Source organism: Anolis carolinensis, unplaced genomic scaffold (genome assembly GCF_035594765.1).
Source record: "Anolis carolinensis isolate JA03-04 unplaced genomic scaffold, rAnoCar3.1.pri scaffold_7, whole genome shotgun sequence".
NCBI classification, from domain to species: Eukaryota; Metazoa; Chordata; class Lepidosauria; order Squamata; family Dactyloidae; genus Anolis; species Anolis carolinensis.
Window position 1 is genome coordinate 33,420,690 of NW_026943818.1, and position 18,977 is coordinate 33,439,666.

Consider the following 18,977-nt stretch of genomic DNA (forward strand, 5'->3'; position numbering starts at 1 on the left):
ATAGATAGATAGATAGATAGATAGATAAGTAGATAGATAAATAGATGGATAGGCAGACAGATATCTGGATGAATGGATGGATGGATGGATGGATGGATGGATAGATAGATAGATAGATAGATAGATAGATAGATAGATAGATAGATAGATAGATAGATAAGTAGATAGATAAATAGATGGATAAGCAGACAGATATCTGGATGAATGAATGGATGGATGGATGGATGGATGGATGGATAGATAGATAGATAGATAGATAGATAGATAGATAGATAGATAAGTAGATAGATAAATAGATAGGTAGATACATAAATAGATGGATAGGCAGACAGATATCTGGATGAATGGATTGATGGATGGATAGATAGATAGATAGATAGATAGATAGATAGATAGATAGATAGATAGATAAGTAGATAGATAAATAGATAGATAGGTAGATACATAAATAGATGGATAGACAGACAGATATCTGGATGAATGAATGGATGGATGGATGGATAGATAGATAGATAGATAGATAGATAGATAGATAGATAGATAGATAAGTAGATAGATAAATAGATAGATAGGTAGATACATAAATAGATGGATAGACAGACAGATATCTGGATGAATGAATGGATGGATGGATGGATGGATGGATGGATAGATAGATAGATAGATAAGTAGATAGATAAATAGATAGATAGGTAGATACATAAATAGATGGATAGACAGACAGATATCTGGATGAATGAATGGATGGATGGATGGATGGATAGATAGATAGATAGATAGATAGATAAGTAGATAGATAAATAGATAGATAGGTAGATACATAAATAGATGGATAGACAGACAGATATCTGGATGAATGAATGGATGGATGGATGGATGGATGGATAGATAGATAGATAGATAGATAAGTAGATAGATAAATAGATAGATAAATAGATGGATAGACAGACAGATATCTGGATGAATGAATGGATGGATGGATGGATAGATAGATAGATAAGTAGATAGATAAATAGATAGGTAGATACATAAATAGATGGATAGGCAGACAGATATCTGGATGGTTACATATGTAGACAGGTAGGTATGTAGTCCAAGCCCAGGTCAAAAGGCACCATCCGATCCCTCCCGACAGATGCCCATCCAAGCCATGGAGAAAGGAGGCGACTCCCCAGGCTACAGAACTGAGCAAACAACAACCATCTCTCTGTTTCTCCTTTTAAGATGCAAAAAGGACAAAGAGCGGCTGTCCGAATCAAAGGGGCCTTTTTTTCATCGCCCCACAAAGGCCCCATTCATGACAACAAAGGCATCTTCCCTTTTGGGGCCCGTTTCCACGACAACGATTGGCCCGCCCTCTCTGTCAATTAAAAAAAATATCCTAAATAATAATTAAAAAGACTCCATCCGATCCCTCCTGACAGATGGTTACCCAATTATTATTACTATCATTACTATTCTTAAAAGGAAAGCATTAGGTATTATAATAATAATAAAGGAAACCTTGGCTAAAAGAATGTGGTATTATTATTATTATTATTATTGGAAAGCCTGGCAAAAAGAGTTAGGTATTTTTATTATTATTATAAAAGAAACCTTGGCTAAAAGGAATGTGGTATTATTATTATTATTATTATTATTATTATTATTATTATTATTATTATTATTGGAAACCCTGGATAAAAGAGAGGTATTATTATTATTATTATTATTATTATTGGAAACCCTGGATAAAAGAGTTAGGTATTATTATTATTATTATTGTTATTATTATCATTATTATTATAAAGGAAACCTTGGCTAAAAGGAATGTGGATTATTATTAATATTATTGTTATTATAAAGGAAACCTTGGCTAAAAGGAATGTGGATTATTATTAATATTATTATTATAATAAAGGAAACCTTGGTTAAAAGGAATGTGGTATTATTATTATTATTATTATTGGAAACCCTGGATAAAAGAGTTAGGTATTATTATTATTATTATTAGAAAGGAAACCTTGGCTAAAAGGAATGTGGTATTATTATTATTATTATTATTAGTGACACAAAGACATAGTATGAATTATTATCATTTTTATTACCATTATTATTATTATTATTATTATTATTATTATTATTGGAAAGCCTGGCTAAAATAGGTATTATTATTATTATAAAAGAAACCTTGCCTAAAAGGAATGTGGTATTATTATTATCATTATTTTATTATGACACAGCAAATAAGACAGATATGTTGGATTTCGTATCACAAAATCACAAGTCGAACACTTCCCAAGTATCTGACTTGTGATTTTGTGATACGAAATCCAGCATATCTGTCTTTATTATTATTATTATTATTGGAAAGCCTTGATAAAATAGTTAGGTATTATTATTATTATCATTATTAAGGAAAACTTGGCTAAAAGGCATAATTTATTATTATTATTATTATTATTATTATTAGTGACACAAATACATAGTATGAATAATAATAATAATAATAATAATAATAATAATAATAATAATAATTGGAAAGCCTGGATAAAAGGGTTAGTTATTATTATTATTATTATTATTATTATTATTATTATTATTATTATTAAAGAAACCTTGCCTAAAAGGAATGTGGCATTATCATTATCATTATTGAAAAGCCTGGCTAAAAGAGTTAGATATTATTATTATAAAGGAAACCTTGGCTAAATGGCATACATTAATATTATTATTATTTTGTTGTTATCATTATTACTACTATTATTATTATTATTGGAAAGACTGGCTAAAAGGGTTAGGTATTATTATCATCATTATTATAAAGGAAACCTTGGCTAAATGGCATACATTATTATTATTTTATTGTTATCATTATTACTACTACTATTATTATTATTGGAAAGACTGGCTAAAAGGGTTAGGTATTATTATTATTATTATAAAGGAAACCTTGGCTAAAAAGAATAAATAATAATAATAATTATTATTATTATTATTGGAAACCCTGGCTAAAAGGGTTAGGTATTATTATCATCATTATTATAAAGGAAAACTTGGCTAAATGGCATACATTATTATTATTAGTATTATTTTATTGTTATCATTATTACTACTACTATTATTATTATTATTGGAAAGACTGGCTAAAAGGGTTAGGTATTATTATTATTATTATAAAGGAAACCTTGGCTAAAAAGAATAAATTATTATTATTATTATTATTATTATTATTATTATTATTATTATTATTATTATTATTATTGGAAACCCTGGCTAAAAGGGTTAGGTATTATTATCATCATTATTATAAAGGAAACCTTGGCTAAATGGCATTTATTATTATTATTATTATTATTATTATGATTTTATTGTTATCATTATTACTACTACTATTATTATTATTGGAAAGACTGGCTAAAAGGGTTAGGTATTATTATTATTATTATTATAAAGGAAACCTTGGCTAAATGGCATGCATTATTATTATTATTATGATTTTATTGTTATCATTATTACTACTACTATTATTATTATTGGAAAGACTGGCTAAAAGGGTTAGGTATTACTATTATTATTATAAAGGAAACCTTGGCTAAAAAGAATAAATAATAATAATAATAATAATAATTATTATTATTATTATTATTATTATTATTATTATTGGAAACCCTGGCTAAAAGGGTTAGGTATTATTATTACAAAGGAAATGTCTTTCTGATGGTTCAAGTCCCTTCCAACATACAAAATGATGGCGAATATTGTGTTCCGAGTGTCCTTCGAAGCCTATGTTTGGGCCTGGGTCCCATCTCCAAGATATCTATCCATCTATATGTGCAAATATTGCAGATCTCCGAGTATTTTGGAGAAGAGAGGATCAACCAAACAGCCACAGAGGTAAACCTAATGGGATGTTTATTGTCAGGAACCGGGAATCCCCTTCGGCTTGTGTTTGCGTTAACAAAAAGGCAAAAATATATACTGGAGAGATGGTTGGCGGGCAGGAAGGAAGGAAGGAATCCCATGTTGTCTTCTTTCCGGGACATCAGATCCGATCGTCCACAGCAAAAAGAGAGATCCATAGGCCACAGAGAAAGGCTCAGGCGCAAGGAGCGTATTGCAAAGCCAGGCGGTCAAAATCATTCTCCTTAGAAAGAACAAAAGACACATATATTATAATAATATTCTATTCTAATAATAAATAAGAATATTAATATAATCTATATTATTATAATATCATGATGATATATTATATATATTATATTATATGTTATATAATTTACAATACTATATATTACAATATATTGTACAGTAGAGTCTCACTTATCCAACGTTCTGGATTATCCAACGCATTTTTGTAGTCAATGTTTTCAATACATCGTGATATTTTGGTGCTAAATTAGTAAATACAGTAGAGTCTCACTTATCCAACCTAAATGGGCCGGCAGAACATTGGATAAGCGAATATGTTGGATAATAAGGAGAGATTAAGAAAACGCCCATTAAACATCAAAATAGGTTATGATTTTACAAATGAAGCACCAAAACATCATGTTATACAACAAATTTGACAGAAAAAGTAGTTCAATATGCAGTAATGCTATGTAGTAATTACTGTATTTACGAATTTAGCACCAAAATATCACAACGTATTGAAAACATTGACTGCAAAAATGCGTTGGATAATCCAGAACGTTGGATAAGCGAGTGTTGGATAAGTGAGACTCTACTGTACAGTCATTACTACATAGCATTATTGTGTATTGAACTACTTTTTCTGTCAAATTTGTTGTCTAACATGATGCTTTGGTGCTTAATTTGTAAAATCATAACCTAATTTCATGTTTAATAGGCTTTTCCTTAATCTCTCCTTATCATCCAAGATATTCGCTTATGCAAGCTTCTGCTGGCCCGTTTAGCTTGGATAAGTGAGACTCTACTGTATATGCATATAATATGAATAATATTTTGTAATACAATATAATACTAATAACACAATATAACAATATTAATTATATATTACATGTAATATTATTATTAATATTACAATATATAGATATAGTAAAAGGTAAAGGATTCCCCTGTTTTCCACAATACTGGCAACAAATATGGTAATTTATTGCCAATATTGTGCTATGCTAATAATATAATATTGTATGTAAAATTAATTTGTAAGCCTCTCTGAGTCCCCTTCGGGGTGAGATAAATGTATTAAATAATAAATGAATAAATAAATATTAACATATAATATTATACATTATAATACATAATTATATATTATTATATTATATTAATATATATTACATGATATATGATTTAATAGAATATATAATATATATTACTATATTATATATTAATATATAATATATTAATATATAATATAAAATAATATTATTTACTTATGTGTTAATATACTTATTTATCGTTATCATAAGCGAACCGAGGGTACAGTTGTACGTACGTAATGTATTTAAAAACACAAACAAAGTAAAAAACTTGGCATTATACTAAAATATTAATATATGATACATAATAATATATTATACAAGGTGTCCATACAAGCTCTTTACCATTTAAAAAAAATGGTAAATGATAAAAGATACTTTATGGACACCCTGAATAATAATATATTAATATATATAATAATAAACTATTCTAATATTATACAGGGTGTCCATAAAAGCTCTTTACCATTTTTTAAAAAAATGGTAAATGATAAAAGATACTTTACGGACACCCTGAATAATAATATATTAATATATATAATAATAAACTATGCTAATATTATACAGGGTGTCCATAAAAGCTCTTTACCCTTTTTTAAAAAAATGGTAAATGGTAAAAGATACTTTATGGACACTCTGAATAATAATATATTAATATATATAACAATAAACTATTCTAATATTATACAGGGTGTCCATACAAGCTTTTTACCATTTAAAAAAATTGAATGGTAAAGATGCTTTATGGACACCCTGAATAATAATATTTTAATATATAAATATTAGCAATAATATTTTAAATATTATAATGTGTGTGTGTGTGTGTGTGTGTGTGTATATATATATATATATATATATATATAACAATTAATATTTAATTAATATTTAATATTATATATATTAAAAAATTATATATTAATAAGGCTCCCTTACCTTGGCCTGGTATTCCTTGACAAAGGGGTGGTTTCGATGGGCATCTTTTAGTTGCGACAGGTAGCGGTTGGTGACCTGGAGAGAGGAATAAATTGGGTCAATTATTAGTAATATTACATGTAATATATAATATATAATTATAATAGTGTATTATTATCTATATATTGTACTACACTATATTATCAATATTATATGTACATACAATATATTATATTATGAGCATAGCACAAGCATTGCATATTAATATATTATAACACTATGATGCAATATTATTAGTAATATTACATGTACTATATAATATATATTTATAATAGCGTATTATTATTATTAGTAGTAGTAGTATTATATTGTATTACATTATAATATTATTATCAATATTATATGTATATACAATATATTATTAGTATAGGATAATATTAATATAATAAAATAATAATAAAATACAGTATAATATAATATAATATATATGGACTGTTCTAAGAACAGAACTCACCTCAGGGGGTTTCCCGAGATGTTGGGAGAGAACCACGAAGTTGATCAGGGTCTCAGGGTGGCTGCTGTCCTGAAAGAGAAGCCAAAGGATCAATAATAATAATAATAATAATAATAATAATAATAATACATTACTATATATTATGTAATATTACATATAATACCCTGACAATAAATAATAATACATTACTACATACTATATAATATTACATATAATCATACCCCAACAATCAATAATAATAATAATAATACATTACGACATATTATATAGCATTACATATAATAATACCCCGACAATCAATAATATTAAATTACTACATATTATATATTACATATAATAATACCCTGACAATGACTAATAATAATAATACATTACTACATATTATATAATATTACATATAATAATACCCTGACAATTAATAATAATATATTACTACATATTACATAATATTATATATAATACCCCAAAAATCAGTAATAATAATACATTACTACATATTATATAATATTACATATAATAATACCCCAATGATCAATAATAATAATAATAATAATACTACATATTATATATTACATATAATAATACTCCGACAATCAATAATAATACATTACTACATATTATATAATATTATATATAATTCCCCAAAAACCAATAATAATAATAAATTACTACATATTATATAATATTACATATGATAATACCCTGACAATTAATAATAATATATTACTACATATTATATAATATTATATATAAAATACCCCGAAAATCAATAATAATAATACATTACTACATATTATATATTACACATAATAATATCCCGACAATCAACAATAATAATACATTCCTACATATATAATATTACATATAATAATACTCCAATGATCAATAATAATAATAATAAATTACTACATATTATATAACATTACCCCGACGATCAATAATATTAATACATTAGTACATATTATATAACATGTAATAATACCCTGACAATAAATAATAATACATTAGTACATACTATATAATATTACATATAATAATACCCCGACAATCAATAATAATAATAAAAATACATTAGTACATATTATATAATATTACATATAATAATACCCCGACAATCAATAATAATAAAATACATTAGTACATATTATATAATATTACATATAATAATACCCTGACAATCAATAATAAGAATAATAATAAAACATTAGTACATATTATATAATATTACATATAATAATACCCTGACAATTAATAATAATATATCACTACATATTATACAATATTACATATAATAATACCCCGACAATCAACAATAATAATACATTACTACATATTATATAATATTAAATATAATAATACCCCAACAATAAATAATAATACATTACTACATCTTATATAATATTACATATAATAATACCCCGACGATCAATAATAATAATAATACAGTAGAGTCTCACTTATCCAACACTCGCTTATCCAACGTTCTGGATTATCCAACGCATTTTTTAGTCAATGTTTTCAATATATCGTGATATTTTGGTGCTAAATTCGTAAATACAGTAATTTCTACATAGCATTACTGTGTATTGAACTACTTCTTCTGCCAAATTTATTGTATAACATGATGTTTTGGTGCTTAATTTGTAAAATCATAACCTAATTGGATGTTTAATAGGCTTCTCCTTAATCTCTCCTTATTATCAAACATATTCGCTTATCCAACATTCTGCCGGCCCGTTTATGTTGGATAAGTGAGACTCTACTGTACATTAATACATATCATATAATATTACATATAATAATATGCCGACAATCAATAATAATAATACATTATTACATATTTTATAATATACATTTATAATCAGGGGTCCCCAAACTTTTTAAGCAGAGGGCCGGTCCACAATCCTTCAGACTGTTGAGGGGCCGAAATATCGTTTGAAAAAAAAAAATACAAACAAATTCCTATGCACACTGCACATGTCTTATTTGTAGTGCAACAACAACAACAACAAAAGACCAATACAATATTTAAAAATGAAAACAATTTTAACCAACATAAACCTATTAGGATTTCAATGGAAAGTGTGGGCTTGCTACTGGCCAATGAGATAGTCAAGTTAATTAGGATTGTTGTTGTTGTTGTGTGCCTTCAAGTCATGTCAGACTTTGGCCGAGCCTAAGTCTAAAATTAATTATTTATTTACTGCATTTATTTACTACATTTATATCCCACCCTTCTCACCCCGAAGGGGATTCAGAGCAGCTGTATGTACATACAATATATTATATTATTGGCATAACACAATATTGGCATTATATACTACTGTACTGAACCACTATACTATTATATAATATGTAATATATAACATACAATTAATATTATTATATGGTATTACTATTGGTATTATATTGTATAACATAAGATTATTATCAATATTATATGTATATACAATATATTATATTATTAAAACTGATATAAAAATATATTATAAAACTGAGGGCGGGGGCCAGGTAAATGACCTTGGAGGGCCGCATCCGGCCCCCGGGCCTTAGTTTGGGGACCCCTGATTTATAATAATACCCCAACAGGGAAATTCCAGACAAGAAACGATCGGAATCCCAACGAAGGATTCCAACCAAGCAGACAGTAGAAGCACATAAAATATCGCAAACAACACCACTCTGAAACAAAGGGAATTCCAGACAGGAAACAATCAGGGCCAGCTAACACCTCCCAACAAAAAATTCACTCAGGGAGGAAGCAGCCAGGCTTTGAAGCTGCGAGGCCATTCAATGCTAAATCAAGGAGCCCACCTTGTCCAGGGCTTCCTGGAGCACCCCCTCGGCCTCGTCCCACTTGCCCTGGGCCATGTAGCAGGCGGCCTGGCCGTTCAGCAGCAACAGGGTGGGCGACCACTTCTCGGACATCTCCTGGAAGATGTAGTAGGCGTCCTGAAGCTTCTCCCCGCCCTGGAAGAGACGGCAAAAGACACAAAAATAGGTATGGATGGGATCTTACATGTCTCACCGTCGCCAAGAAAAGGTTTGTTTACAACCGGAAACGGCCATCATTGTCTTCCCCAATGCCAAGCGAAGTGACAATAGAGACATAAAATAAAATAATGTGAATATTCCCCTTTAAATAATCAGGACTGCAGAACTCACCATCGCGAGGTTGACCCATGCGGTAGCCAACTGGGTCAAGGTGGCATCCTCGTCTTGCTCCTGCATCTTCTTTAGCTCCTTCCTGAAAAGGGAGCAAGAAAAAGAGGCCTTTGAAAATAACAATAAAATATATAATAATGATGATGTATTATTATCATCACTATATATTTCATTATCTAATAATATAATATATATTACATAATTATCATATATAATAGAAAGGGAGGCCTTTGAAAACAACAACAATACTAAAATATGTAATAATGATGACGTATTATTATCATCACTATATATTTCATTATCTAATAATATATATTACAGAATTATCATATATAATAGAAAGGGAGGCCTTTGAAAACAACAATACTAAAATATATAATAATAATGATGACGTATTATTATCATCACTATATATTTCATTATCTAATAATATATATTACAGAATTATCATATATAATAGAAAGGGAGGCCTTTGAAAACAACAATACTAAAATATATAATAATAAGGATGTATTATTATCATCACTATATATTTCATTACATAATAATATAATATATATTACATAATTATCATACATAATAGAAAGGGAGGCCTTTGAAAACAACAACAATACTAAAATATATAATAATGATGATGTATTATTATCATCACTATATATTTCATTATCTAATAATATATATTACAGAATTATATATATAATAGAAAGGGAGGCCTTTGAAAACAACAATACTAAAATATATAATAATGATGATGTATTATTATCATCACTATATATTTCATTACATAATAATATAATATATATTACATAATTATCATATATAATAGAAAGGGAAGCCTTTGAAAACAACAATACTAAAATATATAATAATAATAATGACGTATTATTATCATCACTATATATTTCATTATCTAATAATATATATTACAGAATTATCATATATAATAGAAAGGGAGGCCTTTGAAAACAACAATACTAAAATATATAATAATAAGGATGTATTATTATCATCACTATATATTTCATTATCTAATAATATATATTACAGAATTATATATATAATAGAAAGGGAAGCCTTTGAAAACAACAATACTAAAATATATAATAATGATGACGTATTATTATCATCACTATATATTTCATTATCTAATAATATATATTACATAATTATCATATATAATAGAAAGGGAGGCCTTTGAAAACAACAACAATACTAAAATATATAATAATGATGATGTATTATTATCATCACTATATATTTCATTACATAATAATATAATATATATTACATAATTATCATATATAATAGAAAGGGAAGCCTTTGAAAACAACAATACTAAAATATATAATAATAATAATGACGTATTATTATCATCACTATATATTTCATTATCTAATAATATATATTACAGAATTATCATATATAATAGAAAGGGAGGCCTTTGAAAACAACAATACTAAAATATATAATAATAAGGATGTATTATTATCATCACTATATATTTCATTATATAATAATATAATATATATTACAGAATTATCATATATAATAGAAAGGGAGACCTTTAAAAACAACAATACTAAAATATATAATAATAATGATGACGTATTGTTATCATCACTATATATTTCATTATCTAATAATATATATTACATAATTATCATATATAATAGAAAGGGAGGCCTTTGAAAACAACAATACTAAAATATATAATAATAAGGATGTATTATTATCATCACTGTATATTTCATTATATAATAATATAATACATATTACAGAATTATCATATATAATAGAAAGGGTGCTTCTACTGTCTGTGGCCCTGAGAAAACAGAGGATTTGCCAGACTTTGATGATGGGAATACTTTGTTGGGAGGTGTTAGCTGGCCCCGATTGTTTCCTGTGTGGAATTCCCCTGTTTATTTACTGTCCTGGTTTTAGAGATTATATTGTTCTGCATTATTCTATCCCAGTAATTATTTCATATTAAAGAAGAATCTCACTTATCCAACATTCACTTATACAATGTTCTGGATTATCCAACGCAGTCTGCCTTTTCATAATCAATGTTTTTGTAGTCAGTGTTTTAAATTAATTGTGATATTTTAGTGGTAAATTTGTAAATACAGTACAGTAGAGTCTCACTTATCCAACATAAACGGGCCGGCAGAATATTGAATAAGCAAATAAGGAGGCATTGAGAAAAAGCCTATTAAACATCAAATTATGATTTTACAAATGAAGCACGAAAACATCATGTTAGACAACAAATTTGGCAGAAAAAGTAGTTCAATACACAGTAATGTTATGTAGTAATTACTGTATTTATGAATTTAGCACCAAAATATCACGATATATTGAAAACATGGACTACAAAATGCATTGGATAATCCAGAACATTGGATAAGCGAGTGTTGGATAAGTGAGACTCTACTGTAATTACTACATAGCATTACTGCGCATGGAACTACTTTTTCTGTCAAATTTGTTGTATAATATGATGTTTTGGTGCTTAATTTGTATAACGATGACCTAATTTGATGTTTAATTGGCTTTTCCTGAATCCCTTCTTATTATCCAACATATTCACTTATCCTGCCGGCCTGTTTACGTTGGATAAGTGAGTACTGTATATTTCTCATCTTATATTATCTGCACAGAACTGGATTATATGAGGCCCCTTCTTCACAGCTGTATAAAATGCACACTGAAGTGGATTATATGGTAGTGTGGAGTCAAGATAATCCAGTGCAAAGCAGATAATATAAGATTATAAATGGGTTCTATAGCTGTGTGGAAGGGCCTTGAATCTACACTGCCATATAATCCAGTGCAAATTAGATAATCTGTGGAAGAAGCCTAAATGAGGCCTAAATCGGCCTGTCCCCTAACTGAACCCTGGCTGTCCCTTGGTTGCTAGGCAACCAAGTGGGCAGAGATTAGCCCTCTAAACTGGCAGCAATTGGATAAAAAAAATTATTCCTCTCCCTCTAATTAGGACTTTATTTTTCTTTTCTTTTTGTTGTATCAACCTTGAGGCGTGGATGATGGGTTGTGTTGTCAAATTTTGAGGTTGGGGGGCCTGTACTTTTGTTGTTTTGTGAATTGCCGTGATGCCATCACTCTTTTATATATATAGATAACATATTAAATAATATATAATAACATAATATTATAATATTATATATTAAATAATATATTATATAGAGAGATCTGAATGCATTCAACAATAATATTCATAATAAAATATATAACAATGATGTGTTATTATCACTATATATTTCATTATATAATAATATATATTACATAATTATTAAACATAACAATATATGTTATTTTATAGAATATTATATAATAATTATATAATAATATAATAACATATAATATATAGTAATATATTAAATAATATATATCAATATAATAATATTATATATATATTATTATATATCAAAATCTGAATTTCAACAATATAATAAAATATATAACAATGATGTGTTATCACTATATATTTCATTATATAATTATATATATTACATAATTATCATATATAACAATATATCCCTAATTGTTATGTTATAACCTATTACATAATATAACAATATATTATAATACTATAATATAATAGCATATAATATATAATTACATTAAATAATATATAATCATAATATAACAATAATGCATATAATATTATATATATAATAATATAGTGTTATATATAGAGATCTGAATGAGCTCAAGAAAGTGCTACTCTTGGAGAAGGCACCAAAAGGAATAAATAAAGGCACCTACCGAGCCAAATCCAGACGATCCAGTTTCAACAGGACCTGGATGGTCATCGCCATGCTAGGAAGAGGAAGGTGGAGAAGAGTGAGAATGAGAGGAAAGGCTGGCTCTCAATACGGCAATCATACAATAATAATAACAATAATAATAATAATAATAAATTATGTATAATTGTTATTCTACAACATATGATAGAATATATATAATAATATAATACGCATTAAGATTCCTGTAACCAAAAAGCCATACACTGGGGAAGACTATTATTATTATTATTATTATTATTATTATTATTATTATTATTATTATTATTACGGGATATATATGCCCATGTGAACATACTCACCACTCCAGGTTCTCTCCTTGGTGTAAGGCCCGAAGTGCGGCGTCCGGGTTCTGGTCGTGGAAATACACGGAGGCCGCCATCAGAAGGAAAGTTGTGTTGGCGATGTCCACGCTCTTGGCCATTTTCTTATCCAGCTCCGCCACAATGGCGTCCCTAGGAGGGCAAGAGTGGCATTTGAAATCCGCTTCAAGCAGAAACAAGGTGGAGGACTTACACAGGCGGGCTGGTCATCTGTCGGGAGGGATTGGATGGTGTCTTCCTGCCCGGCAAATGGGGTTGGACTGGAAGGCCCTGGGGATCTCCAGCAGATTCTATGATATATCTATCCGATAAATCTCTCAATCATATCTATGGCTGGATGGCCATCTGTCGGGAGGGCTCTGAGTTTGTCTGGCACAATAAGGATGGCCCTTGGGTACCTCTTCTAATTGTATATTTTATTATAGAGCTCTCTTTCTCTCTCTATATATAAAGTCATTATCTATGGCTGAATGGCCATCTGTCGGGAGGGCTCTGAGTGTGTCTTGCTGTCTGGCACAATAAGGGTTGGACTGGATGGCCCTTGGGTACCTCTTCTAACTGTATATTTTATTATAGAGCTCTCTCTCTATATATATATAGATATATCGTCATTATCTATGGCTGAATGGCCATCTGTCGGGAGGGCTCTGAGTGTGTCTTCCTGTCTGGCACAATAAGGATTGGACTGGACGGCCCTGGGGTACCTCTTCTAACTGTATATTTTATTATATAGTTCTCTTTCTCTCTCTATATATATATATAGTCATTATCTATGGCTGGATGGCCATCTGTAGGGAAGGCTCTGAGTGTGCCTTCCTGTCTGGAACAATAAGGGTTGGACTGGATGGCCCTGGGGTACCTCTTTTAACTGTATATTTTATTATAGAGCTCTCTCTCTCTCTCTCTCTCTCTCTCTCTCTCTATATATATATATATATATATATATATATATATGGTCATTATCTATGGCTGGATGGCCATCTGTCGGGAGGGTTCTGAGTGTGTCTTGCTGTCTGGCACAATAAGGGTTGGATTGGACGGCCCTGGGGTACCTCTTCTAACTGTATATTTTATTTTAGAGGTCCCTCTCTCTCTATATATATAGATATATCGTCATTATGGCTGAATGGCCATCTGTCGGGAGGGCTCTGAGTGTGTCTTCCTGTCTGGCACAATAAGGATGGCCCTTGGGTACCTCTTCTAATTGTATATTTTATTATAGAGCTCTCTTTCTCTCTCTATATATAAAGTCATTATCTATGGCTGAATGGCCATCTGTCGGGAGGGTTCTGAGTGTGTCTTGCTGTCTGGCACAATAAGGGTTGGACTGGATGGCCCTGGGGTACCTCTTCTAACTGTATATTTTATTATAGAGCTCTCTCTCTATATATATATAGATATAAAGTCATTATCTATGGCTGAATGGCCATCTGTCGGGAGGGCTCTGAGTGTGTCTTGCTGTCTGGCACAATAAGGGTTGGACTGGACGGCCCTTGGGTACCTCTTCTAACTGTATATTTTATTATAGAACTCTCTCTCTCTCTCTCTAAATATATATAGTCATTATCTATGGCTGGATGGCCATCTGTCGGGAGGGCTCTGAGTGTGTCTTCCTGTCTGGCACAATAAGGGTTGGACTGGATGGCCCTGGGGTACTTCTTCTAACTGTATATTTTATTATAGAGCTCTCTCTATAATAATAATAAAACTTTATTTATACCCCGCCACCATCTCCCCAACGGGGACTCGGGGCGGCTTACATGGGGCCGTGCCCAGAAAAATACAATATAACAGAATATAAAAGAACAACACATCATAACACATTGAACAATACAATAAATAATAATATACATTACAACGCAGAATCAAGGGGACAATAAAACAAGGGCGGGCCACATGAACACTAAGTTAAAATACGGGGTGAGAAAGAAATGAGAATAAAAATCACAAAGAACAGGGTCATAGGATAGTGGTATATCTATCTATCTATATATATATATATATATATATATCGTCATTATCTATGGCTGGATGGCCATCTGTCAGGAGAGACTGGATGGTGCCCAGAATCCAAAGATGAAGCAGAAGGAATAGGGTGTGGCGCCACTTTAACGTCAGCCTCACCTTTTGCTCTCATTGGAGAGGTATTCCGCAAACATCCGCACGGCTTGGAGTTCGGGGCAGGAGTTCGGCTTGATTTCGTCCAGCACCACCCCATATTTCCGCTGGAAGAGAAAAGGAGGCCCCATCATCCAGAGAAGCATAAAATCGTATAAGATTGCATCAGGGCAGTAAATAAAGAAGAACACTAAAAAAAAACACACAAAAAAAACAGGGGAATTCCAGACAGGAAACAATCCGGGCCAGCTAACACCTCCCAACAAAGGATCCCCCCAGGCAGGAAGCAGAATCAATTTGCAGAGGGAGATTAGGAGAGAAATTAGTTTTTCAATAGGGAGCTTTGAAAGGGAAGCTGATTATAGGCAACATCACAGCCAAGCCTTTTCTCTTGACGATTAATCATAACTCAATTAAATACTGGATGAGCCACAGCCCTGCGAGGGAGAGAAAATATACTATATATATAAACATACACACACACGCTTAGCCATCCCTCTTTTAGTGCATCTTGTTGAAATAATATATACTTAGGTATCCGTCTCCCTGTATATGCATCTCATTAAAATGTAATAATAATAATGTAATATATTATTATACATATAACATGTTTATATTCTTAGCTATCTCTTTTACTCCATGTACATGCATCCCATTAAAATACAATAATAACGTAATATATTATTATTATATATAATATGATTATATACTTAGCTATCTGTCCTTTACTCCATGTACATGCATCCCATTAAAATATAATAATAATGTAATATATATATATATATATATGTTTATATTCTTAGCTATTTGTCCTTTACTCCATGTACATGCATCCCATTAAAATATAATAATAATGTAATATATATATATATATATATGTTTATATTCTTAGCTATTTGTCCTTTACTCCATGTACATGCATCCCATTAAAATATAATAATAATGTTTGTTATATATATATATATATATATATATATATATATATATATATGTTTATATTCTTAGCTATTTGTCTTTTACTCCATGTACATGCATCCCATTAAAATATAATAATAATGTAATATATTATCTATATATATATAAAAGAGTGATGGCATCACGGCAGCGGACAAAACAACAAAAGTAAACACCCCACAACCTCGAAAATTGACAGCACAACCCGTCATCCATGCCTCTAGGTTGATACAACAAAAAGAAAAGAAAAATAAAGTCCTAATTAGAGGGAGAGGAATAATTGTTTTTATCCAATTGCTACCAGTTAGAAGGCTAAGCTCCGCTCACTTGGTCTCCTAGCCACCCACTCAGCCCAGGGGACCCTTTACCTTAACTACCACCAATTCCTCAATACTTTATTTCCCATACCACCATACTTTGCCACAGCAACGCGTGGCCGGGCACAGCTAGTTATATATATAATGTTTATATTCTTAGCTATCTGTCTTTTACTCCATGTACATGCATCCCATTAAAATATAATAACATATACTAGTAAATAATGTATAATAATGTATAAATAGATTTATTATTATTATTATTATTATTATTATTATTATTATTATTATTATGTTTATATACTTAGCTATCTGTCTTTTACTCCATGTACATGCATCCCATTAAAATATAATAATAATGTAATATATTATTATATATATAATATGTTTATATAATTAACTATGGTAACTGTCTTTTATTCCATGTACATGCATCCCATTAAAATATAATAATAATAGTAATAATAATGTAATATATTATTATTATATGTATATATGTTATATACTTAACTATCTGTCTTTTACTCCCTGTACATGCATACCATTAAAATATAATAATAATATCATATGCTAGTAAATAATGTATAATAATGTATAAATAAATAATGTATTATTATTATTACATATGTTTATATACTTAACTATCCATCTTTTACTGCATGTACATCATCCCAATAAAATATAATGTGTAAATAAATAGCTTATTATTATTATATGTTTATAATATGTTTATAATATAATAATAATATAATAAAATATGTTTATAATATGTTTAACTATCCGTCTTTTACTGCATGTGCATGCATCCCAATATAATATAATATTATAATAATAATATAGTATAAATAATATATTTGTACACTTACCTTCCATAAGATTGCATCAGGACAGTAAATAAACAACACTCAAAAAACAAGGGAATTCCAGACAGGAAACAATCAGGGCCAGGTAGCACCTCTTAAGAAAGGATTGCCCCAGGCAGGAAGCAGCCAGGCTTCGAAACTGCAAGGCTATTCAAGGTGGCCAAACAGACAAGAGTTCTTTCTCCAACATATATATAATCCTATTCCTAGTCTCCCAACAGACCTCACAACATCTGAGGATGCCTGACACAGATGTGGGCGAAACGTCAGGAGAGAATGCTTCTAGAATATGACCATTATTAATGGCAACTCATTATTATGATGATATATGTGGGCCTCACCTGAGCAATGTAAGCGCGGAAGAGGAAAACGTCTCTCTCGACTTCTTTCTCGGGGCTGGAGGCCTGAGGAGGCGAAGAAAGGGAGACATGTTACCTCAGGAGACTAGGCCTCAGGCCTCTCCGGGAGGCCTAGTCGCTCTCGGAGCCGCCCCAGCTTCGCAGGAAGGCCGCCTCACCTTCACGCGCTGCGCCTCGTTGATGGCGGCCTGCGAGGCCCCGATGTAGAAGTTGTTCCGCACGTCGAAGAGCTCGTCGGCTTCGCCGGCCGCACCGCTCGCCCCCGTGGCCGCCATCTCTGCCTTGGCTTTTTCCCCTCAGGACGCGCATCCACGTCCCTCGACGGCGATTGGCTGCCGCGCTGTCATTCCCTTGCTGTGTCCCGCCCTTTTCTCCCGCTCGGCCAATCAACGTCCGCTGAAGATAGTGTGAACATAGATAT

General features: G+C 30.2%; 1 protein-coding gene across 1 annotated transcript; it reads right to left on the bottom strand.

Moving 5' to 3' along the window:
• Positions 1-3,877: 3,877 nt before the first annotated feature.
• On the bottom strand, positions 3,878-18,889 carry cope (COPI coat complex subunit epsilon). The gene is made up of 10 exons (XM_062959549.1): positions 18,715-18,889; positions 18,539-18,601; positions 16,070-16,170; positions 13,925-14,077; positions 13,585-13,638; positions 9,796-9,877; positions 9,445-9,600; positions 6,631-6,699; positions 6,138-6,212; positions 3,878-4,126 (listed from the first exon to the last, which is right to left on the bottom strand). The coding sequence occupies exons 1-10, from the start codon at positions 18,829-18,831 to the stop codon at positions 4,079-4,081; spliced, it is 918 nt and encodes a 305-aa protein (XP_062815619.1). The 5' UTR covers positions 18,832-18,889; the 3' UTR covers positions 3,878-4,078.
• Positions 18,890-18,977: the final 88 nt, after the last annotated feature.

What these genes read in the sequence shown, in the direction of transcription:
- cope (XM_062959549.1), bottom strand. Translation starts at nt 18,831, where the DNA reads ATGGCGGCCACGGGGGCGAGCGGTGCGGCCGGCGAAGCCGACGAGCTC. An exon ending in TCCGCGCTTACATTGCTCAG is followed by an intron (nt 16,171 to 18,538) that starts GTGAGGCCCACA and finishes TTTCTCTTCCAG; the next exon opens with CGGAAATATGGGGTGGTGCT. An exon ending in TCAAGGAATACCAGGCCAAG is followed by an intron (nt 4,127 to 6,137) that starts GTAAGGGAGCCT and finishes GTTCTTTCTAAG; the next exon opens with GAGAATGATTTTGACCGCCT.